This window comes from Myotis yumanensis, unplaced genomic scaffold (genome assembly GCF_028538775.1).
Source record: "Myotis yumanensis isolate MYYU_CA2020_CCGP unplaced genomic scaffold, mMyoYum1.0.hap1 SCAF_19, whole genome shotgun sequence".
Classification (NCBI taxonomy): Eukaryota; Metazoa; Chordata; class Mammalia; order Chiroptera; family Vespertilionidae; genus Myotis; species Myotis yumanensis.
In genome coordinates this window covers 28,647,988-28,674,900 of record NW_027223770.1, presented here as the reverse complement: position 1 = coordinate 28,674,900, position 26,913 = coordinate 28,647,988, and the positions used below count along the sequence as shown (strand labels likewise).

At 51.2% G+C, this 26,913-nt stretch overlaps 2 protein-coding genes and 1 pseudogene across 2 annotated transcripts; all 3 read right to left on the bottom strand.

The window, feature by feature from the left end:
- Window positions 1-811: 811 nt before the first annotated feature.
- On the bottom strand, window positions 812-13,635 carry ANHX (anomalous homeobox). Its single transcript, XM_070400183.1, has 11 exons — window positions 13,618-13,635; window positions 11,760-11,888; window positions 9,538-9,807; window positions 7,131-7,258; window positions 5,573-5,696; window positions 5,278-5,437; window positions 4,776-4,893; window positions 3,586-3,875; window positions 2,381-2,516; window positions 1,042-1,126; window positions 812-898 (listed from the first exon to the last, which is right to left on the bottom strand). Exons 1-11 carry the CDS (start codon window positions 13,633-13,635, stop codon window positions 812-814), a joined length of 1,545 nt encoding a protein of 514 aa, XP_070256284.1.
- Window positions 13,636-16,585: 2,950 nt separating this feature from the next.
- Window positions 16,586-17,855, bottom strand: LOC138998150 (zinc finger protein 268-like; annotated as a pseudogene).
- Window positions 17,856-17,882: 27 nt separating this feature from the next.
- On the bottom strand, window positions 17,883-25,491 carry ZNF268 (zinc finger protein 268). Its single transcript, XM_070399955.1, is given in 5 exon segments — window positions 17,883-17,933; window positions 17,935-18,060; window positions 21,626-21,718; window positions 23,440-23,640; window positions 25,459-25,491. Coding segments are annotated over 5 exon segments (504 nt in total).
- Window positions 25,492-26,913: the final 1,422 nt, after the last annotated feature.

Here is a 26,913-nt window from a genome sequence, read left to right as displayed (position 1 = left end):
GCCAAACTCTGGCGCCAGGAGGTGCACCGCACTCAGGGCGCCATGGTCAGTGTGCTTGTGTCTGGCCACTGCCACCCCCAGGGCAGCTCTTGTTCCCACAACATCACCATCAGCTCAGGGCAGATGGCACAGATGTCACCCGTGACCCTGTGTATAACACAAGACACGAGACACAGTATCTGTGATGCTTGGGTCCCTGCACCCATGCTGTACGGTGCTGGTCGGAGACCGACAGCCACAGCGACAGGCAGTGCTCAGGGTGCAGGTAGGTGAATAAACACAAGGCGCCCAGAGCATGAAACTTTAATGTAATTGAACAGAACATGTGGCAAACATAACGGATTACAAGCTCAGACTGAAAGGCACCCGCCACCCTGCTGGGACACCCCATGCCACTTGGAGAAGCACCACAGGCACAGAATTGACAACACGCTTCCACTTCCCACTCACCACGTTAGCTGGGGGAAGTCTGGCCTGGCGCAGGGCGGGCAGGAGGGTGGCCGGCAGGGGAACAGTCTCCTGCCCACAACTGCTCAGGGGTGGCCCTAACGTCTCCCGTGTCCTCAGTGGAACACACACCTTCGGACTTAGTATCCATAAACATTTCTCAAACGCTTCCTCCAACATCGGGAGCTGCCAAACAACTGCATAAACACAGCGTGGACCAGGGACGCACACACCTCCCAGCAGAGCCCCCAGAGAACGCAGGAACCTCCTCTCTTCATCAAGATGAGGTTCTGAAACTTGTACTGAACGGTCGAATGTCCACACCTGTCTTCCCTGGGATGCTGGCCTGGCTCCCGGGGGCAGCTCAGTCCATGTTGCCCCCCGAAAGCTCAAGGAGCATCCTGGCCACCCAGAAGGCATCGCTGGAGGTCTGGCTGTCAGACCACGGCACCTGGAAAGCCAACACAGCATCACACATGCAGGCACCCTCTGCCAGGCTCCCCCAAGCTCATCTTTGGCCGACTTCTTCAGTCCGAAGGCAGGAGTGAATCCAGGAGTGAGGAAGAAACCCAGTTCCTCCTAGGAAAGCCTCACCTGGTTGGACGGCAGGGGCTCGCTCAGCTGCCCATCAGGCACAGGCCCGGGAAAGGTCGACGGGGTAGGAACCAGCTCCGGGAGGCTGTAGAAGGGGCCATATCAGAACAGGGCTGGTCTCCAGTGGGCACCAAGCAACACCTTCCACCCCGTGGGGAACATGCCTGAGAGTGTCTGCCCACCAGGAGCTCCCCGTGTGCCAGACCCTCAGACCCATCTCCTCCCTGAGGGACCTCAGGGCACAGAAACCAAAGGGGCCCATGGGACACGACCAGCACATGGCTCGGGGGGGGGGGGGAGTGCACCCGAGCGGCTCATGGAGGACACGTGCAGCGAGAAGGTCATGCAGAAGGGACGGGCTGGGGAGGTGAAGGAGACAGAGCACCTTACACCCAAACCAGAGGAAGCAAAGGGATGGCGGGGACGGTGGCAGTGCAGCTACCAGGGAGACCTGTCAGCAGGTCCCTAAAGGCAATCGCAAACGTCTGTTCCCGACTCCAGGTCACTATGGAGGACGGTCAGGGTTCTCCCACCATCTGAGTTGGGACTTCCCCTCCCTCTCACGTCCCTCTATAATTCTGCCCTCACTTGGCACCTGGCCTTCAGCGCCAGATTAGTGAGACCCAATCTCTGGGGATGCGGTCCTGGGGGTCACTCTCAGAAATTCCCATTAGCCGAAACCGGTTTGGCTCAGTGGATAGAGCGTCGGCCTGCGGACTGAAAGGTCCCGGGTTCGATTCCAGTCAAGGCATATACATGGGTTGCGGGTACATCCCCAGTGGGGAGTGTGCAGGAGGCAGCGGATCGATGTTTCTCTCCCATCGATGTTTCTAACTCTCTCTCTTCCTTCCTCTCTGTAAAAAAATCAATAAAATATATCTTTTAAAAAAAAGAAAAGAAATTCCCTTTAGCAGAGGACCCCCCTCCCCGGTCACATCCCTCTGTCCCTCCTGTGTGCAGGCTCCTGGACCCTTGTCCCGGCCCCACGGCCACTCCACAGCCCCTAGGCTGCCAAGGCCCTTTAAAACTTCACTCTGGAAATAAAACCAGGATCTCCATGCTGCTCAGAAACTCTGACAGCCTTTATCTGGGAAGAAGAAAATGCCAGAAAGAGGCTGCTGGGTGCCAGGGAAATCTCAGGGAAGAGGCCTAAAAACCGTCCACAGCACAGATGTCCTGTCCATTCTCGTGTTCCCCGTTCTGTCTGGGAGAAACCCCACCCTCTTCTCTTTGGGAGACGCAGGCTAATGGACTATTGTAGTTTCCAGAAACCTGTAAGCAAAAGGCTTCATCAGCACAAGCTCAACCAACGCTATGAACCAGGGCTCTGCAGGCTTACCTCTGGGGCAGGACCAACTCCGGAGCTTGTGGTGGGCGCTGTGTCACCAGGAAGCTGCCTGCCTGGCTGACGCTGGTGCCCGGACCCTCCTCCAGGAATGTGCTCTGGGGGTGGCTGCCGGGCAGGTCAAGGAGCCCTGCATGAAGGAAAGGCCACAGCCCACTGCAGGGAGGAAGGGCCAAGCTCACACACAGCACAACCAAGACCTGCAGGACAGGAGTGTCCAGCTGCCTGGCCACAGCCCACAGCCTCCCTCTCTGAAGAAGGACTGGCCACAACTGTTCATCTCAGTGGTGCCTTCAGGCTTCCAGAGGACAAAACGAAGGCCAATTTTCCTTGTCTGACTGTCCTCCCGCCCAAGACTCAGCATCCGAATCTGAATCTGCCCACCCAACTGCCATGGGAGGTCGGGACATTGTCACTTCACCTTTGGCTTCACTGAGGTACAAGGTGCCACAACCTTACCTTTCTCCACTTACATTGTTTCACAGAATATTTCCCTCTCTCTCTCCCCCTCCCCTCCCTCTATATCTATATATTTCCAATTAATCTTAGAGAGGAAGGGAGAGGGAGAGAAACATCAATGATGAAAGAATCATTGACAGGCAGCATCCTGCACGCACCACACTGGGGATCAAGTCCGAAAACCAGGCATGTGCCCTGACCGGGAATCCTACCGTGACCTCCTGGTTCATAGGTTGATGCTCAAACATGGAGCCCTGCCGGCCCGGCAGAAAATTGGTCACGCTTAAACACATGCCCCTGTGGCCCTGGCTGGTGTGGCTCAGTGGACAGAGTGTCACACTGTGGACTAAAAGGTCCCGGGTTTGATTCCGGTCAAGGGCACATGCCCAGGTTGCGGTCTCAGAAGCTCGGCCCTGTGCTGTAGCAGCAGGTGCTGGCAGGTAGGCAAGTGCACAGAGTGCGGAGTGGGGGACTGGGAGTTGCTTCGTTTCCTTTTTGCTCTTTCCTCGCATCTTATTTTGTTTCATGTGCATGTTTTACTTTGACAAATGAAACAAATAAGAACTATACTCTGGGATGTTTGTTGGAAGAGCCTCTTTGAGGCTCACTGGTTCTGGGTCTAATCAAGCAGAGGGTTCAGGCGGAAGCCCTGACCCTTCCCATACCTCCCTACCCCCCAGAGATGCCCGTAGCTGCAGCCTTTGGTGCAGAAACTCATGGTCCCAGTGGAGTGGACTCACCTGTGGAGGTGGGCTTGGCGACCGTGGAAATGGACACTGACATAGAAGCGTCTGAAGGGGGCATCCAGAAGTGCAGCCCGTGACTGTGCACCAGCTGTTCAGTCTGAACGGAAGCGTCCCTGGAGGACGCCAGTGTGAGGGACACCAGCCAGGGCTTGGGCGCAGCTGAAGGGTCCAGCAAGTCGCTGCGGGCAGCCAGCCCAGCGAAGCCAGGGTCAGGGTAGATGGGGGGGAGAGTGGATGGGTCACGGCCAGGCCCCTCCGGATACATCTCACCGCCCTGCAGAGAACTGGGAAACCCCACGAACACTGTCCCTTGGTGGACGGAGGCTTGCTCTGGCTAGGACAGTCACTGACGGCATGGGGCCCACCATTCCCCAATCCGGCTGCCTTCACTGCTCTCCTGTGCCTGCAAACGCTCTACAGACACTTAGAAGAAAGTATAACTGGAAACCCAAGATACACTCGCAGTTCCTTCAAAGGCCTCAGGGAAGCACTCTCCACGCACTGAGAGCTGCATGTGGCTAGGAAGGGCCTAGCAGGCGACTGAATAGACGATGGTTGGTCTCAAAGGAACACGCGGCAGCAGTGGATAATAATGAGAGAATGAATAATCCACAAACGCTCTCCGTGTCTCAGACGGTGCTCCTGGGCTCTGTCAACAACCCTCACCCCAGGACCCGCTGCAACAACCACAAGACAGGTCCTGCAAGTCCCCACTTCACAGGTGAAAAAAGCGAGGAAGGGAGGTCACAGAACCCGCCTAGAGACACACAGCCGGGTGCTGTCACTGGACGTCAGGTGCCAGGCCAGGCACTACCCTGTACAGTAGGAACCCGGCAGTGCTGGCCCTGATCAACCCAGTGAAACAGACCACACCAAACACCAGAAGCAAACAAACCACGACAACTGGGTGTGCCTGCAGGCGATAGGTTTGCGTATTTTTCTTTCTGCGTCTGTTTCCCCTTCCCCATCATGTGCAGGACTCCAGGCTGTGAGTCAGTTTCGGGGAACAAGTGCAGGGTCCCTGACCTGGGGTCCTGGCAAGAGTGCCCACTCTCCTGTGGCCACAGCCCTCGCAGACCTGGTCCCAGCTGGCCCAGCACGCACATGCTCATCCCCCCCGCCCTGGTATCCTGCTGATGGTGGGGAAGCTAAACAAGGAGAACAGACTGTGGGAATGACAGTACCTGGGAGTCAGTGATTCGGGCATTGTCCCGTCTCCAGAAACGTCCAAGGCCAGGGCCGGAGGCTGCCAAAGCCCTGGAGTGGTCACCAGGGTTTGAGCCGGTCCATTCTCCTCACCTCCTGTGGAAAGCCAGTCGGATGGGAGGGAGGCTGGATGGACCTTAAGTTCCAGCCTCCTTCCCAGCAGTCACAGGAGCCCTGCTGTGGGGAAAGGTGTGACCACCGAATCCTTCCAACAGTCTGTATCCCGTGATGCACCTTTACTCTGAGCAACAATCCCTGACTAGACACCCTGCTTCCCAAACCTACTGACTTGGCCCTGGCCAAGTGGCCTCCACACACACACGAAGGCAGCCGCAGCCCCATCTGACCCTCAGCCTCACTGTTCTTGCTCCTCAGGGTGAGTGTGCAGGTCAGGATTAGGGTTAGGCCTAGCCCTGGACACCGTGCGGTGACCGGGCAGCTGAGGTCAGCTCCCAGCATGGGGACCTTTGGGCCACTCACCTGCCCACTGACGTGGGTGCCCACCCACGAAGCCGGGGTGGCGGTGGCCTGAGGGCTGTGGCTCCAAACACTGGAGATCCGCCCTCTGGCGCCGGCGGTAATTGGCGAACCAGTTGTAGACCTGCTCCACGGTGAGGCTGGTCTCCGCAGCCAGGGCCTCCTGCGGAAACATGGGATCTGAGCCCAGCAGCAGGGTGCACGGGGGAGGGGGGTGCACAAAGGTCACCAGAGGCCAGACTGCTGCGCAGCAGGCGGGGGCACTGAGGGCTGCCTGGCCTGGCTCTCGGGCTCTCACCCGCTCGGCCTTGCTGGGGCTGCTGCTCACACCGGAGGCGAAGCTCTGCAACTTCTGGCGAACCTCCCTGGGGAAGTTGCGGCTCTTCAGTCCGTCAGGGCAGAGGGAGGGGGGTGGTGGGTTCCTGGGGAGCACAGACAGGGGGTGTCACAGCCTCCCTTCTCCTGGCACTGCTCCTGTTAAACCTCCTGTGCCCAGAACACGGTGCCCTGCAGGCCCTTAGCTCACAGGCCACTCCTCCCAGTTCCTATGCTGCCAGGTCCCAGGGGCCCGTCTCCTGAGGGGTGAGGGTTCCCCAGCCCCACTTGAAAATGGTGGCATCTAAACAAACAGCACCTCTCTATACAAAACTTAAAATCCAAACACCAACTGAACAAATACCCTGGATGCCAAAAAGGCATCCCACTCACCCAGATCCCAAGTGGGGCTTGTCCCCGGCCCTCCCCACACCCCCCAGCCCCCGTCCTGCGACCATGGTGAGGGGCCACCACATTCCAGCCACTAGGCCAAGAGCACTGAGCCCAGCTTGAATCTTTCTTTTGCTCCTCAAGGACATACAAGCCATTGGCAAATCCTCCAAATTCTATTTTTTTAAAAATGTATTTTTATTGATTTCAGAGAGGAAGGGAGAGGGAGATGGAGACATCAATGATGAAAGAGAATCATGGATGGGCTGCCTCCTGCACACCCTCCACGGGGGATTGAGCCGGAAACCTGGGCATGTGTCCTTGCCGGGAATCGAACCTGGGACCCTTCAGTCAGCAGGCCGGCGCTCTATCCACTAAGCCAACCCAGCTAGGGAGGGCCAAACTCTACCTTAACACAACCCTTTCTTCAGCTACTGCAGAGACTCAGAACCTCCCGCTCCTGTTCCTGCACTGGCCTCTGCTGTAACTCCCTGCCCCCTCCTTGTGCCCCTGGGGACCACCATCCACTTGCTCAGGTCTCTCCTCCAAGGACTGAACGGACCTGCACTCAGCCCTCCCCACAGCAAGAACAATGGGTCCCAGCCCCCTTCGGAGAACCTTCTGTCTCCCCTTCCTCACTCTGAATCATGGGATGTACAGTGTTGCCCTGACTACTGTCTATCCTCTACCCAAGGTCAGCTCTGGAGAACAAAGCCCAGTTTCTGTCCTCAGCACCTCCAATAGCACCACAACGAGAGCCTCTTCACAGACACTGCTGGTCCCAAACCATTTCCCGTGCTGAGCTGCACTCTGGCCGCTCCCAGCACCTACAGGGAGGGACACCCTGCAGCCTTGAAGACACCGAGGTTGAGTGAATGTCGGGTCTGAGGACATAGCTCACTCTCTGCAGCAGCATGAAAACATTCTCTGGTCAGAAAGGAATGGGTCTCTTCTGGCCAAGAACCAGGATCTGCAGCTGAGGAGTCCTGCACCTGGGCCTGCCGACCAGCGGGGACACCCATGACCAGGAGCAGAGCTATCCAGCCTCTGTGTCTGGCCTGGAACCTGGCTTTGCCTCCGTATCCTCCACCCTGTCCTCATCCAGGAACCGGCCGCCCCTCCCTCTGCAGGAATAACGCTCAGCCACGTACCTCTTCCTGCAGCGGAACTTTTGCACCGAGGTCAGTGTGTCCAAGCCCCGCCTCTTCATGACCAAATGGTAGTGAATGTCATTCCAGAGCTGCACCAGCTCCTGACTGCCTCCTGGCACCCAACATCCCTGCAGAGAAGAGCCTGCTGAGACCTGGCCACCTCACCCACCTGAGCACGGCCATCGCCCAGACCTGACCTCTGGGAAGAGCTGCTCACTGATGTGCCAAGCACCAGGGCATGGCCAGAAGGCCAGAACTCCAGTCCACCCCAGGGGCAGGCGGTGTCCTGGAGCCCAGCTGGCCACCCATTCACACCAGCACGTCAACCCTCCCACAAAGCACACAGGTGGGAACAGCTGTCAGTCACTCCTCAGAGGTAAGGAGCCTAAGGAAAGGGCAGGTAGGCGACTGGCTAGCGGCCACACAGGAGGCAGAGCTGTTGTCATTGACGACCACATTGTCTTTTTAAGGCTCCAAAGCTCGACCCATGTCTTGTGTGAAAAGTTTTTTTCTCCCACCAGCAGGGAAGTGGAGTGAAGCCCAGGGTGGCCTGTTCCAATAACCACACGTTGAAGATGGCCAGGACATCTGGCACTGGCATCCCCTAGCCCAGTGATGGCGAACCTTTTGAGCTCGGCGTGTCAGCATTTTGAAAAACCCTAACTTCACTCTGGTGCCGTGTCACATATAGACATTTTTTTGATATTTGCAACCATAGTAAAACAAAGACTTATATTTTTGATATTTATTTTAGATATTTAAATGCCATTTAACAAAGAAAAATCAACCAAAAAAATGAGTTTGCGTGTCATAGGTTCGCCATCACTGCCCTAGACACCAGTCGGTGTGTGTTTCTCGCCTTTAACTCCACGTTCCCAGCGCCTTCTTGGCGAGGGAGGTGCAGATAATCAGAAAGAGCCCATGTGGCTGGGCTGGGACTTGCAGTCTCTTGCAGCCAGGATCAGCCATCAGCCTCAGGCACAACAGTCAGGAAGCCATGAACCCTCCCTGCCTGCAGGACCAGCCTGGGCCTGAAACATGTGGCTACAGCATTAGCTCTCGGGTCTCAGCCACACGGCACCTCTTCAGAGCATGTCTAAGCCATCCTGACGGAATCTGATCCCTCTCCTGGGAGTCTGTCCGCACTGGTGTCATCCCACATTTCATCGCTGATGCCTTCACAGCAGTTATCACCCTTCTAACTGTGGGTGCCCTTGTTTCTTTACGTCACCCGTTTATTTGCACAGATTTAAACACTGGAGCCCTCCATGTCCCAGGGTTATGCTGGGTGTCATTGCTCTTGCAATGAGAACAGGGCCCGGCCCCTCCCTCCTGGGCCCACGTGCGGCCAGGGGAGACAGAGGAAGCACAAACGGACTCTAATTACGACCCGAGGAAGGAATTCGAGGACAGAATGCGGGGTTGCACTTGAGGATACAGGTTCACTACCCAGACAGGTGTCACTGACAGCAGAAACCTGAAAGGTGGGAAGGCACCAACCTCTAGCTGAGGGAATGACATATGCATAGGTCCTGAGACAAAGAAATGTTGCGGAAATTCTAAGAACGGCCAGGAAGCCAGCATGGGCCACACGGAGGAAGGGGGAGTGTGGGTCCAGGCCTGGAGAGCAGGCAGGCTCACGCCCCAGGCCCTGGTGCACACCTGGTCCCACCCGCAGTTCTACAACTTCCTCCAGCTGCTGCATGAAGGCAGAGGCGGGAGGAGGACACCTCTTGGCTTGGAGGGTAGGGGTGGGAATACAAGGAACTGGGAAGAGGTGACCATCTTCACAATAAGTATGTGCTGAAAGAGGGAAACATGGGCCCTCAAATCCATGACTGAAGCCCGCTGAGCTGTCTGTATTTTGGAATTCAGAATTTCTCTGATTTAATGAACTAACACAGGCACACACTATAGAGCATTTGCCATCCCATATAGTCTGGGGCAGGCAGCATACCGCAGGCAAACATGTCACTCTGTAGGCAGCAAAATGTACCACTGTAACGACCGTCAATTCCTTCACGTCAGTGCAGGCCACGTTTCCATGGAGGATGAGCTGAGGCGCCCAGTGCCCCCAGAGGAGTGGCACAGATGCTTTTGGTTTCCGAGTTTTCAAGAGCGGGCCTTTGGCTCGGGGACAGAGGTCCTGGGTCTGCTTGACTGCTGGCTACACGACTGGCAGCCGGCACTCCAACCTGGGACCCCCACTCAGTGAGGATTTCATCAATGGATCACTTTTCTCAGATGATCAAACTGTTCAGATGTTGGTTAAGTGAGAGGATACCATCCTGCCTTGTTTACAGAACCTCTCTCCAGGCTCCGGCTGGCTGTGGACTTTCCATCTCGCTCAGGATGCTAGTGGCTGCCGCCCCTCTCTCTGCACCTCCCCCCACAAGACCAGTCCTACCTCCAACAGCCGGCAGGCGGCCTCGTGCTGCTCCTGCTGGGCCAGCACGCGGGCGCACACCAGTGCCACGTCCTTGTTGCCCAGGAGGTACAGGCGGAGCTGGCTCTCCAGCACGGCCGTGACCAAGGGCTGTGCCTGGGTGAGGTCGTCCTGCAGGTCCCGGCACAGCATGCCCGCGAAGCTCACCAGCTCCTCCACAGATGGGCTGGCGCCTCCACTCTCCCGCAGCAGCTTCAGGAAACTCTGCATCCTGGGCTGGGCTGCGTCCCTCTGCAAACAAGGTGGCAGGCATCACAAGAGCCAGCTCTAACCATGGGCTGATTGGACATGAATCCTCAGACCAACTCTGAGAGGCCCCTCCCACTCCAGGCACTGGTGAGGTGGCAACAGTGAGGTTACCCGAGAAAGACGGGGAACCAGGCCCCATGGCACTGCCTTTCAGTCCCTCCGAATCCGTCTAGCCCAGCTGTGCACCCGGCTGAGCTGGGTGCTGTCACTCACCCCTCTGCACCTTTCACCTGCCCCCAGGTGCCCCACTCTGTTTCCACCTGGCCTTCTGTACATGCCTCACTCCTCCTCTGGGCTCGGTGGGTCAGTGACCATGTGTGTGGGGACCATCAGGTTTCCCCAGCATCTCCCAGCTGTGAGGAGGTGCCCTGGGCCAGGGGCTGGGCAGACACCATTTCCATTCATGTAAGAGGGGCCATGGGGCCTGTGGGAACAGGACGAGTACCATCCGGTTCTAACAATTGTGATTTTGGGGGGAAAAACCAAAACCTCAAACTCATCATTTGGAAAGCACTACGAGTTAAAGGTTGCCCTAGTCACAGACTCTGAAGAAAGTAAAAAGGGTGGACGCGGGCTGGCGTCCCTGGGCCGCTAGTGCTGCGGGCAGTGGCACTGAGGACACAGGCCGAGGCACCGAGGGGGCCCCACCACGCTGGCTTCAGTTCCCGAGCAAAGAGCACTGATCCACTGCACCCCAAAACCCACTCTGTGTCCCCCCAAACATAAGCTACAGCAAGTGGACTTGAAGGCGTTCTGAGTTTTTCTTTTTCATACAAATCTATGCATAGAGACGCCTATTTTTCCGCGCGGAGAATGCTTATCCGGGACCGACAGACATTTCCTGGCGCAGACACTGGCCCTGCACAGCATCCCACGGAAAAGGGGCCGCCACCCGCTCAGACGGCTCCACCCGTGGACGTTCAGGAAACTTGCTAGTGGCCGCTTTTCAGAGAGAACCCGACTCCCAAGGCTGTGCCGGATTAAAAGAGAAAGCACCGTGTTCCTGTGGACCGGACTCCGGGGCGAGTTACCGGGCAGAGCCTTCGGGCAGCTACGAGTCTAGCAGATGCGGCTGAACTTCCCGCGAGGCCGGCGCTCAGCGCCCCGGGCTCCGCACCCCGCGGGCGCTCCCTCCTCTACGCCCCGCAATTCGCCCCGCAATTCTCCCCGCCAGGACGGGCGGGAGGCGCTGGACCCCGCGTCCCTGCGGGAGCCGAGGCTCCAGGACATGGACGGGGCGAGACCCGGAGAGTTCAGCTCAGGACCCGGTTTCGTCCAGAGCCCGCGCCACGGAAAAGAGGCTACGGGCTGGGCTCCAGCGGACACGGAGGGACGGAAGGTGGCTGTCGGGCGCCCTGACCCCTCCACTCCCCAGGGGGTGGCCGAGGCCCAGTACCTTTCCCGGTGCTGCTCCCCGCGGAGACCACGAGCGCTGCTCTGCCGGGTGCACTTGGGGGCCGCTGGGGTGCCCCCCGCCTCCGCCGCTTCCTTGCTCGCCCGGCGCGCACGTGCTCAGCCCACACATCCGGGGAGGAGGCGCCAAGGCGGCGGCCATCCGGCAGCTGAAGATGCGCTCGCTACAATGTATCGAGGCCGGCAGGTTCCGGGGGGGCGCTGGGCGTCGGGGAGGACAGGGCGCCGCCGCCCACACGCCCCGGAGGTGGGGACAGGAGGAAGCGGCGACCCTTGGATGACCCCAGGCTACCGATGTGGGTGGACCCCGGAGCAAAACCTGCCCGGGCCCCAGCTTGGGGCAGACACCCCGATTGCCTTCTGCACCCACACCGGCTCCCTGCCCCGCGGGCGACCGCGCCTTCCAAACCCAGAGCCCGAGGCCACAGGGTGGGCAGAGGCGCCGTGGGGGCGCAGGGCTCCCGGTTCAGGAGGGGCCTCCACTGAGCCGGGCCGCGAGGACAGCGCCCAGTGACACCCACCCCCACGCCGGGGCTCTCGCTGACCCTGGTCACAGCGGCGGGCACCACGGAATGCCAAGGCCCCGCTTGGCAGGGTCCTCGGTGCCGTGACAACGGGAGAGCCGTGGGGCCCAGCGGCTGGACGGCGGTCTGGACAGGAGCGAGCAAAGGGCGTCAGGTGTTACTGGAAGGTTCTCTGACTTCCAAGGTTGTGCAAAAGGCTTTGGCACAAAGACAAGCACTTCAACGTTTGCTCAAGTGAAAACTCTGGAAGCAATCCAGGCAGCTGACATGTGTTCTCCAAGTTACGGACACGTGTCCAACTAACACCAGAGTGCAATTCTTTCACCTCTACTTTTTCGTGATTTTTAAGCTTTAGTGTTAAGTGCAGGCAGAGTTAGGATTTACTTTTGGTGAAATAGTACTTTTAGAATTAGGACTCTATTCCTGACAACTTCCTTTGCCTTCGGTATTTCCAGAAAAGGATACATATTTTCAATGTCAAGCGTCGCATTAGGAGACTGGGTGAGACAGAATCAGTCTGACCTGTATTTAAACTGCTGGACTTTGTTGCAGTTTTAGGTTAGATTTAGTTCACTCCTTTCCCTCAGCAGGGCCTGGGACCTGAACCTGGACATGTTTGCGATCCGCTTGTGCTCACAGGGAAGCCAACAGCTTTCGGAAAACGTGAGCTTCACTGCCTTGCCTCACAGCCCGAGTGCTTTTCTGGAATCTGAGATCCCTTTGCTTTCCAGTCCTGACTTCCGAGCTCCCAGCCCTGGTGAAGGCCTAGCTCTCCTGAGCCTCCTCCCATGTTTTGTATTGCAAAGCCCTACGTGCATTGGGGGGTTTGCATATACGTGAGGGGGTTGGGCAGCAACAGGCAAGGGATGGTGTTCTCTCAGTCGTTTACCCACCTCTCAGCCTAAAAGTACAGATCGCCGCGGAAACCGGTTTGGCTCAGTGGATGTAGCGTCGGCCTGTGGACTGGGAGGTCCCGGGTTCGATTCCGGTCAAGGGCCTGTGCCTGGGTTGCGGGCACATACCCAGTGAGGAGTGTGCGGGGGGCGCCTGGTCAATGTTTCTCTCTCATCGATGTTTCTGGCTCTCTGTCTCTCTCCCTTCCTCTCTGTGAAGGATCAATAAAATATATTAAAAAAAAAAAGTACAGATCGCCTCGAATGGGTTTCCTTCAACTATTGCACTGTCCACCTTCCTGCCCTCAGATAGCGTCTGCCTTGCACTTAGAAGTCAGCCCAATCTTTCATTTTTTAAAAAAAATATATTTTATTGATTTTTTACAGAGAGGAGGGGAAAGGGATAGAGAGTTAGAAACATCGATGAGAGAGAGACATCGATCAGCTGCCTCCTGCACACCCCCGCTCCCTCCTGGGGATGTGCACGCAACCAAGGTACATGCCCTTGACCGGAATCGAACCTGGGACCCTTGAGTCCGCAGGCCAATGCTCTATCCGCTGAGCCAAACCGGTTAGGGCCCAATCTTTCATTTTTCGCTTTCTCTGCCAACCTCATACTTGTCATACTGTCCCTAAGGCTCCCGTGATGACCCAGGGGAAAGGGTGGCTGGAAAGGCCTGTGCTGTGGTTCTCTGGGTTTCTAAGCCGTCACGCCAGCCAAGGCGACTGGTCTACGCAGGACCTCACCTCTTCCTGCCCTTGCACCCAGGATGAGAGCAGCAACTCCTTGCTGACAAAAAATGTTCCTTCATTTCTAGTGCTTTGTTCCTTTGGGTTTCTTTGTTTTGTTATTTTTGAAGCTTACCCAGTTAGTTTAACCAGAACATGACTGATTTGTAAAAATTGGAAATTTTCTGTTTCTGACATAACCAACAATTCCTTATAACTTTTTGTTTTCACACCTTGGCTACAATTTCCATTACGTTGTTCAATAACTGTGATGAGCATCCTTGTAATTTTCTACATTTAAGGGTGCATGTCTATTGTTTAACCATTAAGTATGACATACTTCTTGAAGGGGTTAAAGGAGTTCATTTCTTAATTCGTATTTTTTTTAATATATTTTATTGATTTTTTACAGAGAGGAAGGGAGAGAGATAGAGAGCCAGAAACATCGATGAGAGAGAAACATCGATCAGCTGCCTCCCGCACACTCCCCACTGGGGATGTGCCCGCAACCCAGGCACAGGCCCTTGACCGGAACCGAACCTGGGACCCTTGAGTCCGCAGGCCGACGCTCCATCCACTGAGCCAAACCGGTTTCGGCCTTAATTCGTATTTTAAAATATGTATGATTATTACATTCCATCAATTGAATTATCTGTACATGTTGAGATAATCATAGGGCTTTTCTTTTATCTGGGACTGTGGTTATTTTCACAAAATGATTTTCTGATATTGTCTTCCGAACATCCTAATGTGTTTCAATTAGGATCACATTCAGCTGCATATAAGAGAACCAATTCTCCACCCCCCCCCAAAAAAAATACAGTTTTCTCTTTGGTGTAACACATACCCAGATGTTGGCAGTCTAGGGTGCCTATAGCAGCTCCACCGATATCAGATGGGCAGTCACTCTCCATTGCATTCTGGAGGTGGTGTCCATCCTCAGGATGAATTCAGGTGCCAGGATGGCTACGGAAACCCAGACCATGATGTGCTGCTATTGAAGAGGAAAGATGAGAAGACCCTAGGGGGCTTTTCCCAGGGGTTTGTTTTCCTGCTAAAGAACCTTCCCATTAGACCCGCTCAGCAACTTGTGCTGCCATATCATTACTCGGAGTTCAGCAGCATGATTACACTTCATTACAAAGAAAATGGAGAAATGTAGCTTTTCAGCAACCGACACTGCCATTAGGAAAACCAGTGATTCTGGTGGCAGTGGACACTACCAATGGTCTGCTACATTTCACAGGGACATGGCTTTTTAAAAACATACACCATCACATGCATTTTGTTATTCCATTTGGGACTCTGAAATCTATGTTCATACGACTTGCAAGTCATTCTCTCCTTCCCCAACGTCTATTTACTGGGAAATATTGTTAAATGTTGGAATTAACTTTCCTTGAACGTTTTTGAAAATTATGAACTATTACAGGCTAGGTTGGAAGGACTAGATAGATTCCCACACCAGAGATTAGATTTTTTAACAGAAATTCAATTTTCTTTAATGGTTGTACATAGAATCATTCTGTTAAGTTTCATTTGTCTGGTAGGTTTTCCATTGCTTTTATGCTTCAAACAAAATCCAGCACTATCCTTTCCCACACTATTGGATTGCCATCCTCTTGGTTTTATGTGGATTTGCATCACACAATACAGTAACTTTTAAATTCTAAGTGACCCTGGGTAATAGTAAATTGAATGTAGACTTTCCCTTAGGTGCTTATTCTTACTGTGTGTGTATCTTCAGTGGAACTTCAATGACAAAAAACAGTCATGGTATTTCTAAGGATTTCTGGGGCATCGTTTAGCAAATATCTGAAATTCTTTCTTTATCCGAGTTTTCCTTTCCCTTCTGTGAATCATCCTGCTTCATCCTAGGTATCTTGAGATTGTATCCTGTATAATGAGCTGAATACAATAAGGATTAGTCATTCAGAAATTATTAAATACCTCTTTTAAGGAAGAAACAACTTTTAGAGGGGTAAGAGATGAATGCCCTCCTGAAGTAAAGAGTACAAGGTGGAGGGTGCTTCAGAAATCTTTATAGTTTTGAATCCTCATATTCCTCCAAGACAGTCCTAATCTATTTGCCAGTGACCCAACACTTTCAGAATAATGCTCAGTCCAATAAGCAAATTGGTGAGGTTGTAAAGAAAACAGACTATGTAAATAAGCAACTGGTAGAATAATTTACCAATACCCTGACTCTACAACTATACATACATATTTCAAAATTACTTAAATGTATTACAAAAATGACACATAGCTAAAACAAAGGCAGTTGAACTAGAATTAAAAGTGTCTGTACCATGCTGAACCGGTTTGGCTCAGTGGATAGAGCGTCGACCTGCGGACTGAAGGGTCCCAGGTTTGATTCCGGTCAAGGGCATGTATCTTGGTTGTGGGCACATCCCCACTGGGGGGCATACAGGAGGCAGCTGATCGATCTCCCTCTTCGATGTTTCTAACTCTCTATCCCTCTCCCTTCTTCTCTGTAAAAAATCAATAAAACATATATATATTTTTAAAAAAGTGTCTGTACCTCAAGCTATACTGGGTAGTTGATATAGAAAGAACTAATTAACAATTGGAAGATGCTGCCAGGAAAAAAACAAACAAACAAAAAAAAAAACAAAAAAAACTCAACTTGCTTTTCTGTAGGCCTCCATTAAAAACTTGAAGTCCCAAGTACTTCAGCCTACTTAGGTGAGAAGGTCAATTCCTTGCCATTGCACCTTGAATGAGGATCCCATCATGAGTGCACATACAGTCTGGAATTAGTAATCCTAAAGACATCAGGATAATCTAACCAGTTAGAAATACACACCAGTGTGGCCAGCGTGGCTCAGTGGTGGAGCACTGACTTATGAACTAGGAAGTCAGGCTCAATCCCCAGTTGGGGGCATGCAGGAGGAAGCCAATCAATGATTCTCCCTCATCATTGTTTCCCTCTCTCCCTCTCCCTTCCCCTAGGGATCAATATACATATATTTTAAAAATAAATGTACACCATATCGATGTATATAACAAAAGAGGTATCTGCAGGGCCCACTTATAAAGGAAACAAATAACATATGTGTGGTTTCTATTACTAAAAGGTATTTTAGTAACTCATTTTATTACAGCAAAAGGTTGCATTTAAGAATTTTGCAATAAAGAGTAGAATTTTTCTATCATTAATAAATGTTCCTGTTTAATAAGTTATGAATTTCAAGTGTGTATTTGATGTTCATTTATGAAATTTCCTCAGAGAAGTTTATCATATCTAAAAACCGACTGTTCCACATTCATTTCATTCATATGGTTCCACAGCTGTATAAATTTATAGGAAGGTATGACCTACAACTGAGAATATTCGTAGGGTTCACCAAACTCAGGGAGTTCCTGTGTGTATGCACTGATGTTTTTTAAATGTAAAAACAGCTTTCTGTGCATGCCCTTCCATATGCTGTGCCTTCATAAAGTTTCCATTCAGTATAAGTTTTGCGGTGCATGGGATGATTTCATTTATAGTTTCTCTTCGATTTGAATTGACTTTTGAAAGTTTCTCACTTTTAATTCATCAATTTTTCTCTCTCACCTGCATGAATTCTCTGATGCATAATCAGTTGTGACTTCCAACAAAAGGCTTTCCCACTTTCGGTGCATTTACAGGGTTTCTCTCCTGTATGAGTCCTCTGATGTGCACTGAGAATTGATTTCTGAGAGGAAGTTTTTCCACAATCATTACATCCATAGGGTTTCTCTCCTGAGTGAGTTCTGTGATGTACAATGAGCTGGGATTTCCTAACGAATGCCTTTTCACATTCACTGAATTCATAGGGTTTCTCTTTTGCATGCATTCTTTGATGTACAATGAGTCGTAACTTTCCACTGAAGGATTTCTCACAATGACTGCATTTACAAAGATCTTCCTCTGCATGGGTTCATTCGTGCACAATGAGTAGTGACTTCCAAATGAAGGCTTTTCCATATTTAGTACATTGATATGGTTTTTCTCCCAAATGAGTTCTGATGTGTATAGTGAGGTATGACTTGCTACTAAATATCTTCCCACATTCACTGCACCCATAAGGTTTTTTTCCTGCATGAGTTCTCAGATGTGAAATGAGCTGATCTTTCCTATTAAAAGCTTTCCTACATTCACTGCATTAATACAGATTTTCTCCTGTGTGAATTCTCTGGTGTACAATGAGTTGTGAATTGAAACTGAAGGATTCCCCACATTCATTGCAGTCATGTAGTTTCTCTACTGTATGAGTCCTCATATGTATAATGAGGTATGACTTACTCTTGAAAGCTTTACCACATTCACTGCATCCATAGGGTTTCACATCTGTGTGACTTCTCTTGTGTACAATGAGTTGTGACTTCAAACTAAAGGCTTTCCCACACTGGTTACATCCATATTGTTCAGAATAGAGGGTTGATTCCCTTTGTGCATAAAACCCATTAGGATTCTTTACAGCATAATTAATACTGAAGTCTATATTATATTTCAAACTCTTCCCATGTGTGCCAAATTTATAAAGATTTTGTCTTAAAAAAACCACAATTTGTAGTAAGAATACATAGTTTCCCAAAGGCAGTACAGTCATAGTATTTTGCCATATTTCCCAGCTTGCCTTGATTTTCCTGATACCATTCCATGTGATTATCAAACTCCCATACTTTGTCTAGAAATAAAAATATCTACAGTACTAAAAGAGAAATATGTAAATTGGTCATCACTCCACTATGCCCAAAAGCCAATCAGGATGAGTATGCAAATTAACCCAACAAAGATGGCAGTTAATTTGCATACACAGGCACGGAGCGAAGACTGAAGATCACTTAAGACTGAAGAGGCTTGATTTCTCCGCTGCAAGCCAAGCCTCGCTGCGGCCGCAGAAGAGAAGCCTAGCCTCGAGATTTGGTTTCTCTGCTGCGGCCGGACCAAAGGCCTGGGTCCCGGGTGCCGGAGGAAAACCGGTGCTGGCAGCCAGGGGAAGGAAGGCCTATTGCGTGAATCTTCGTGCAAAAGGCCTCTAGTGTTATAAATAAAAAAGTGACCATGGTATAGCATAAAATTGCCTTAAAGTGCCATGCCCATCAGGTTATTGTTTTAGTTGCAGATATTGCAACAGAAACTAAGTAAAATATGAAGTGTAAATATCCCCAAAATCCTGGGCACTGGGGAAAACTAAAAATAAAGACAGGAATAGGCAACTGACAATAATTGAAGATTGTTTTCAGTTTAAAAGGTTTGCGCAGTGGGTAAACAAGCCAAAAAGGCAAAGGGAAAAATGAGCAAAACATAGAGAATAGATGAAATCTCTAATTATTAGAATGATCAATAATAATAAAAGCTTGATATGCTAATTAGACCAGACATCCTTCTGGACAACCTTCTAGACGACTTTCTGGATGACGCCAGGGCTGTGAGGGAAGTCTGGGTCCTGGGTGCCAGAGGGAAGCCAATGCCGGCAGCCGGGGGAAAGAAAGCCTACTCTTGCATGAATTTCAGCATCAGGTCTCTAGCTTAATAAACAATAGTTGCATACTTACAACACTAGAAAGCTCAGGAGAAAAAGCAGAAAACATTGCAACTAGTTTACAGTCTTCTTGGGACTAAAGTTCCAATAAATATGCAAATTTAAGAAAATAAACGCACAAGAAGCATCATCATGATATTTCAAAACACTGAGCACAGGAAAAAGCTCGTACAAGCTCTCATCCCAGAGAAACACACAAACAAAAAGCTGCGGCCAGTGTGGCTTGATTGAATGGAGTGTCATCCTTATATGCTGAAAGGTCTCAGGTTGGATTCCCGGTCAGGGCACATACCCAGGTTGCAGGTTCGATCCCCAGTCAGGCACATGTGAGAGGCAACCAGTTGATGTATCATTCTCATATTGATGTTTCTCTGTCTCTCTTTCCCTTCCTCTTCTCTAAAACCAATTAAAGCATGTCTTGCCCTAACCAGTTTGGCTCAGTGGATAGAGCGTCAGCCTGCGGACTGAAGGGTCACAGGTTCGATTCCGGTCAAGGGCATATACCTTGGTTGTGGGCACATCACCAGTAAGGGGCATGCAGGAGGCAGCTGATCAATGTTTCTAGCTCTCTATCACTCTCCCTTCTTCTCTATAAAAAAAAAACACCAATAAAATATATTTTAAAAAAACAAAAAAACATGTCCTCACCCTGCTGGTGTGGCTCAGTGTTTGAACTTTGACCTATGAACCAGGAGATCATGGTTCGATTCCCAGTAAGGGCACATGTCCAGGTTTCAGGCTCGATCCCCAGTGTGGGGTGTTGTGGGAACCCTGTCCAGAGTATGCCAGATGTTCAAGGCTAATCTGAGCGTGGAAATCCTAACTGGAGTGCTCAAAGATAAGTTGCTATATGCAGGTGCAAGAGCAAGGACACAATACTGTGACTATGTACACTGAGCAAGCATGCCATTCTATTACCCAAAATAGTGGTGTCACTATTTAGAAAGAAGCCTCTTTTGTCCAACTTAGTATAAAGTACGTTACTGACCAGCCAGTGTACAGCCACTTGGGGAGGCTGTTGCTCTAATAATGGCTGCTGCGTGAGGCTCCGTGTAGCTCCTATTTGGAGGCTGCTGCTGCAGCTGTGTGGGAAGGGTGTATTGTGACCCAGCCAGTGTGCGGCTGCTGTATGGGACTTTGCTTTGAAGAACTGTTTTGTCCAATGGCTCCTACAGTAGCAATGCTACTTGGGCTACAACATAGAATCCCTTATACCCACAACTTCTCATGGCTTCTCTGTCAAATGCCTGGTGTCCGAAGAGGTCCAGTTCCTGGAAGAGGGGCTCGGATCCAACAGTTGGTGTAGTCGAGCAGGATAAAGGACCTGTGCACCCGACAGGCGTGCAGCCAATCGGCGATTCTCTCTCCCTCTCCCTTCCTCTCTCAAATCAATAAAAAAAAATTTTTTTTAAAGAGAATAAAAATATCTATGGGTGAGGATTCACAACAACAACAAAAGAATTCACATAGCCCTGGCTAGTGTGCTCAGTGGCTAGAATCTGAGCCCATGCACTAAAGTGTCGCTGGCTCAATTCTCAGTCAAGGACACAGACCTGGGTTGCAGGTTAGATCTCTAGCCCAGTCGGGGCACGTGCACGAGGCAACCTACCAATGTGTGTGTGTCTCTATCACCCCTCTCCCTCCGTTCCACTCTAAAAATCATCAATGGAAAAAATATCCTGGGGTGGAGATTAACAAACAAAGAAATAACATAAAAAGGATAATTGAATAAACTTGACTAATCAGTAAAAAAAATACGAGAAGTGAAACAATGTTGGCCTTGTGGGTGTAAAGTGAAAACATGGGGGACCTCTTCTTTAAAGGACCAAAGTACTAAGAGACCTAGTAAAACCAGTGAGGAGAACTGCATGGGCAGGAGGAAGCGGACTCCCAGCACCAGGAAGAGCCAGAAGCGTAGCCGAACGCGCCAGCAACAGTCAGACACGTGGGAGACGTGGGATGTGGCTGCGGGCAGTGGGAGAGACAATTCTAGTTTCTAAAAACGAGATAAGGGAGTGACACTGGCAGGAGGATGCCCTGTACCAAGCACACCCAGTACCGAAGGGCAGATGAAAGAGGGATGAACTGTCATCACCAAAAGAGAATAAAGAGCTTAAGTCTTTAGAACAGAAGTCTTTTTAAAGTTACACTATAAGAGGAAAGTGATGAATCTAAAAAAAAAATACCCCTTTGGACTAGGAGGGAACAGAAAGAGAAGTCCATGAAGTATGAGGAGAATCATCCCATTGCTGTGCATTGTGACAGTGGGTGCAGGGGGTACGGGGGGGAAGGCTGCAGGCGGGAAAACGGACACTATCAACTGATGCAGAAATGCACCTGGCGAGGACAGTGGTAACAGCAGTGATCAACATGGAGAGGCATGGAGGGGTGGTCGCAGGGAGAAGGAAGTTGGGACTGCTGTGGAAGATAAGCTTAAGGGATTTTAAAATACATTTTAAAAAAAGAAAGGAAAGAGAAGGGATGTGAAAATTATATTAAGTGATATCAAGGAGAAGCTGCTTAGATGCATGAAGAAGTGTGTCTGCTAGATGGGAAAGCAGGAAGACTGAGAAAGACAGAGAGGAGAGTAAGTATGAGAGAATGGGTACAGCTGAGACAAGAAGCACAAACATGAGGTGCACATCACTTCAGAATTCACACCGATTCCAAATAAAAACGTAAAAATCTAAATGTCCTGATCACTCACCTGGATGGCCGTGACTTAGGATTCGGTCCTGCACCACACGCAGCTCTTCCTGTTCCAGCTGGAGGATGATGTCGGGTTTGGTGTGTTGATACCCTGTGAACGGAGAATCAGACAATTTGGACCGAAGCCACCAGGATTCAGGGATGCTGAAGGAGGGGACGGTTCAGTTAAGAGGCAGCATGAGGAAGCGGCCCTTTTGTACTTTGGCTAAATAAAGACATTCCACTAGCATCATCTGATGACAAAGGGCGACTAAGAAAACCTGGCCTCTGACTAGAAGTTTAAAATCACTAAGTCTTTACAAAAGCCCCACTCCCCACTTCCCAGCTTTCAGCGACCAAGAAGTAGCCTGGACACCACACACATTCCTCTCAGGGCGGCAGCACTTACCAACAGACACCAGGTTGCTGTAATTCTCCAACATCACACTCCTGTACAGGTGCTTCTGCTCGGGGTCCAGCAGCTGCATCTCTTCCCAGGTAAAGTGCACACACACGTCCATGAACGACAGCGGCCTCTGCAACACCAGGTTCCCTACAATCTCAGATGATCTGACTGAGTTTGTGGGAAACAACAGACTGCTTACCTAGAGATTTCATTAATTACATTGCACTTTGTGACAAGAGTAAAAAATAATTGAAAACCTCATCATCAATATGCACTATATTAGTCAGCCTTTCACTCAAGGCATGACAATATCAGGTGCCAGGTCCTTACTGAGCTGCAGGTGATGTCACAATGTGGAAACAGACTCCTGCCCACAAGTGCTCAGCAATGCATAGGAAATCAAAGGTGAACGTATATAAATGCAACTGGGAGTCCAAGAAGCTGGAACAAACACGGATGGTTGGTCACCCTACTTCTGCAACAGTTACTGGCCTGTAAGTGCTAGCTATTAAACTAGGTGCCTTTGATATACAGTCCTGCTTGCAAGAAGCATTCAGCAGTGCAGAGTTAAATACATACAAATAAAACAGGGCGTAAATAAAACAGAGAGTACAGGATGGGCACAGAGGAAGAGGACAGCAATGCTGCTTATAAATATCTGGGGGAGTCAGGGGGAGGGTTCTACAGAAGTGACCACTGTGAGAGAAGATGCCTTAGTAACTCAGGGGAATCACAAGGTGAGAGCTCTAAGTAGTGGCCAGTTTGTGGGGCGACAGATCTGAAGATGAAAACACGTGAATGGGAAATAAGCATATAAAAATGCTCAACATCATATTACCATTAGGAAATTGCACGTTAAAACAACGAGATACCACTACACACCTATTAGAATGGCTAAAATTAAAAAGAAAACACACCTGACAATGCCAAAGGACTCCCAAGACTACAAAACCCATGAGACATATTATAATCACACTTTCTAAAGACAAAGTCAGTGCTGCTGGGTGTGTGAGGCACATGGACGCACCAACCCTGCTGCCAGCAGCCGAGTAGATGAACGCAGGAGCATAGGTGCCTCATGAACAAGCGCTCGCTGAAAAATACAAGCATCGCAGCAAGGTATGCATGCACACACCAACGTGAAATGGAAAGACATTCACAGCAATAATAATGCACATGTTATAAACACATCAACAAAAGAATGTCAATTAAAAATAATGTTAGGGGGTGAAAAAGATGCAAACTGAATATGGAGAAATCAGGAAATCTGTAAATAAAGGTAGATAGGAACTGGAATGATAAGCAGGCCACAAACTGAGGAGTGATTAACTTAACCCTTGAAGTTAAGAATCACAACCCCCTCCCCAGCAAAAAAGTAAATAAATGAATGAAATAAAGAAGTGGGAATCTATGAACAAGCAACTCACCTGGAACTCTGTGGTTTTCCGCTGTTCCTGGGAAATAAACAGCCACTCGAGGGCCTGCTCTGTCCTGTGGCTCTTGTGCCTCTGCTGGGGTCCTCCAGGGAGAGGCCTCTGGTCAGGGGTCCCCAGACCCACAATGGGAGCCTGACCTTTGCGCTTTCGGATCCTATTGCCTGAACTGTCGCTATCCTGCAGGGGTGGGACCTGTGGACTCAAGAGCAAACCACTTTAGGGAGCACGTATCCTATGGGCCCCAGCAAAACATGTTTGCAGGTCAGGCTGGGTGCTCTGCAGGCTGCGGTCAGGACTGCTGAGGGGCAGAAGCCAGAGAAATTAAAACGGGAACCCCAACACAATGATGACAGTCCCCCCACCCCAGACTCTGCAAAGGCCCCAGGAACCCACAAGCATGATGAGCACCTGAGAGTTCCACCCCTTCGGGCAGCCACTTACGTAAGAACTGACGCCAGGTGCTCAGAAGAAAACCCTGTTTAGCGCTTACACCAGCAGTAGGTTCTGACTGAAGAGCCGGCTTCAGTTAGAGCTCCTTCTCTCAAGGCGGAACAAACTCACTTAACCTCTGCCACTGGTTGTTCCTCTTTGTTGTTGAGCCATTGAGAGTAGGGTGAGGTCAGTAGCAGTGGGGTTATTTAATCTCCCCCAAAACTCCCCATAGAAATAGGAGACCTACCAGAATAGTAAAAGCAAAAGCCCAGACATCTATCACCCACAAGACCTAGGGGACATGCCTCACAAACCTGGGATGTGACCCCAAATGCAGAGGGCAGCTCCCCGCAGAGGAAATGTGGGAAATGAGGGAAGATTCCTGATGGGCCACACCCTGCAGATCTCCAACGTCACCAGTAACTGTTCATCCCCAACTGGGAGCACCTCCCTGGCGTGGAGTCTGAGCCCCTTCCTCGGGCTCCGAGCTGCAGGTGACATGGTCCTAAAGTCACCCAGTGGCCCACCAGCGCTGTGGGCCTGTGAGAACAAGAGGATCTAAGGAATCATCGGAGACGGTGAGGGGGCGGGAGGAGATGAAAAAGAAAGTGTGGCCCTGGCCGGTGTGGCTCGGTGGATAGAGCGTCAGCCTGCGGACTGAAGGGCCCCAGGTTCGATCCCGGTCAAGGGCATGTACCTTGATTGTGGGCACATCCCCAGTATGGGGTGTGTTGGAGGCAGCTGATCGACGTTTCTCTCTCATCGATGTTTCTGACTCTCTATCCCTCCCTTCCTCTCTGTAAAAAATCAATAAAATATTTTTTTTAAAAAAAAGAAAGGGTGCAGAGGAAGCTTATTCCAAAAAATTTCTTAAAAACAAAATCCAAGATGTACGTGTGAGACAAGGCATGTTGAACTCCAGGAAAAGACTCAGGGCAGAAAAAAAGGCTTCCTGACAAAGCTGAGCAATGAGTCAGGTCAGGTGTGTGTGTCTGCTTATCATTCCAAAAGAATCGCTGAAAGGGTGAACTACAAACTGTCAAACTGGTTACCTCCAGGAGAGAGAAATATGGCGAAGGGATGAAAGCAAGGCTCGTCTGAAACTCCTGTTTCCCTCGCACAGGCTTCGGAGCGCCGTGAAATCCGGTGCGGACCCTCCCTGCGCCCAGGACGCGTTGCCCGGCAGCGCGGGGACTGGGTTCCCTGAACCCCCGTTTCCGTAGCAACGGCCCCAGCGCGAGGGGCGTGGGAAGCAGGAAGTGCTTGCTTAGGCGGAAGGCGGTGCGCTGGTCCGACCCGGTACGTCCGGGTCTCTACGGCCCAGGTCGCCCCGTGGACTAAGGCGCCGCTACACGACCCGTGGCTAGTGCTTCTCTTAAAGGAGGGGGTCGCGGCGCCTACACGACCTCGGAGAAGCTCCCCTGACCCGAGCACCTTCTCCACCTCCCGATGGTCAGGATCCTGACCGTCCGGCAACGGTCCCGTCGTCAGATTGGGGCACTGCCATCGCCCGGACGCGCGGGCTGCGGGCCCGTCGGCCTCGGGGCAGCTTCTCACGAGGAGAGGAAGCCGACTCACCCAGATGGCAGCGGTGCGCACCCTGGTGCCCATGCCCACGCCTCGGTGCGCCGCGGGGACAGGACGGAGGGGAGGGTCTCCCCGTCCCGGGGGCGGCTGGGAGCGCCGACGGGCCCTTCCCTCAGGCACCGCCGGGCCCCCCACCTCCGCCCCCTCAGCACCCGCGCGGGAAAGAGGGATTCGGCGGGTCGGCTCCGCACCCTGAAGGGGCCGAGAGGGAGGGTCTGGGGGAGACTGGCTGCCTCCACCTCCCGGATCTGCAGCGAGACGACTGCGTCCTCGCGCTAGACTTTGAGGCGCCCCTCCGGGCGCTGTCGCGGCGTCTCCCGGGGAGAGGAGCCCACTCCAGTCTGTCCCCGCACCGGGTAACGGCTGCCAGACGCGCGCTGCGGAGCGAAGCTCCTCGGGCCTGAGGGAGCCGCTGACGGCCCACGGGGACGCACAGGAATCGCGTCGTGACACGAGGGCAGAACTACAGCTCCCAGAAGCCTCCGCGGGAGTTCCGGCGCACGGGGCGGGGGGAGCCGAGGGCCGGGAGTGGCTGTGCTGCAGCCCTGTCGGCTTTAATACAAGGAATTAAAGTAATTGACAGTAACAGAGCAAACACGGCAGTGGTATAAGTGTACTAAGGTCCATGCTTTTTGGTAAAAGTTCTAACTTACAATTTAACAACTCAAAAATGTATTACATATTAATAGAACATTTTAGCCCTAACCGGTTTGGCTCAGTGGATAGAGCGTCGGCCTGCGGACTGAAGGGTCCCAGGTTCGATTCCGGTCAAGGGCATGTACTGGGTTGCGGGCACATCCCCAGTAGGGGGTGTGCAGGAGGCAGCTGATCCATGTTTCCCTCTCATCAATGTTTCTAACTCTCTATCCCTCTCCCTTCCTCTCTGTAAAAAATGAATAAAATGTATTTTTTAAAAAATAGAACATTTTAATAAAAATTAGTCCCACCCCCCAAAAATTAGGGAGTGGCATTAAAAACATTCTTTTTGGTGTGTGTGTGTGGAATCTTTTAAATGTGTCAATCTTTTGAAAAGTAATTTCTATATTACAATAGCTAATTTTATAAAACCTTCTACTCTGTCAAACATTTTATTGAGATCTGCCACACACTTGCTAGTTACTTCTCAAATGAAGCTCCACCATTTACTGTAAATTTGCCCTAACTATAGAAGGTATATTACTATTTTCCTCAAAGTTATAGAAATAATCTAATGCATTAAAGGGCTTAGCAGATTGGCTACATCATATCAGGCTGTCTATAGTTTCTATTGGTATTAGTATTCACTTGGAGCTGCAGCTTTTGTTTCCCAAAAGTCCATGGTTTTCTGAATTCCAAATTCAAATAAAAACTTTGACGTATAATTTACACACATCATACAGCCTCACTCCATATGAAGGGCGTTTATGGTCCTGTCTGCACTGTTACTCTGCCACCCCCAGCCACAGG

What these genes read in the sequence shown, in the direction of transcription:
- ANHX (XM_070400183.1), bottom strand. An exon ending in GCCCCAGCAAGGCCGAGCGG is followed by an intron (nt 5,438 to 5,572) that starts GTGAGAGCCCGA and finishes ATGTTTCCGCAG; the next exon opens with GAGGCCCTGGCTGCGGAGAC. An exon ending in CGCCAAGCCCACCTCCACAG is followed by an intron (nt 2,517 to 3,585) that starts GTGAGTCCACTC and finishes TCCTTCATGCAG; the next exon opens with GGCTCCTTGACCTGCCCGGC.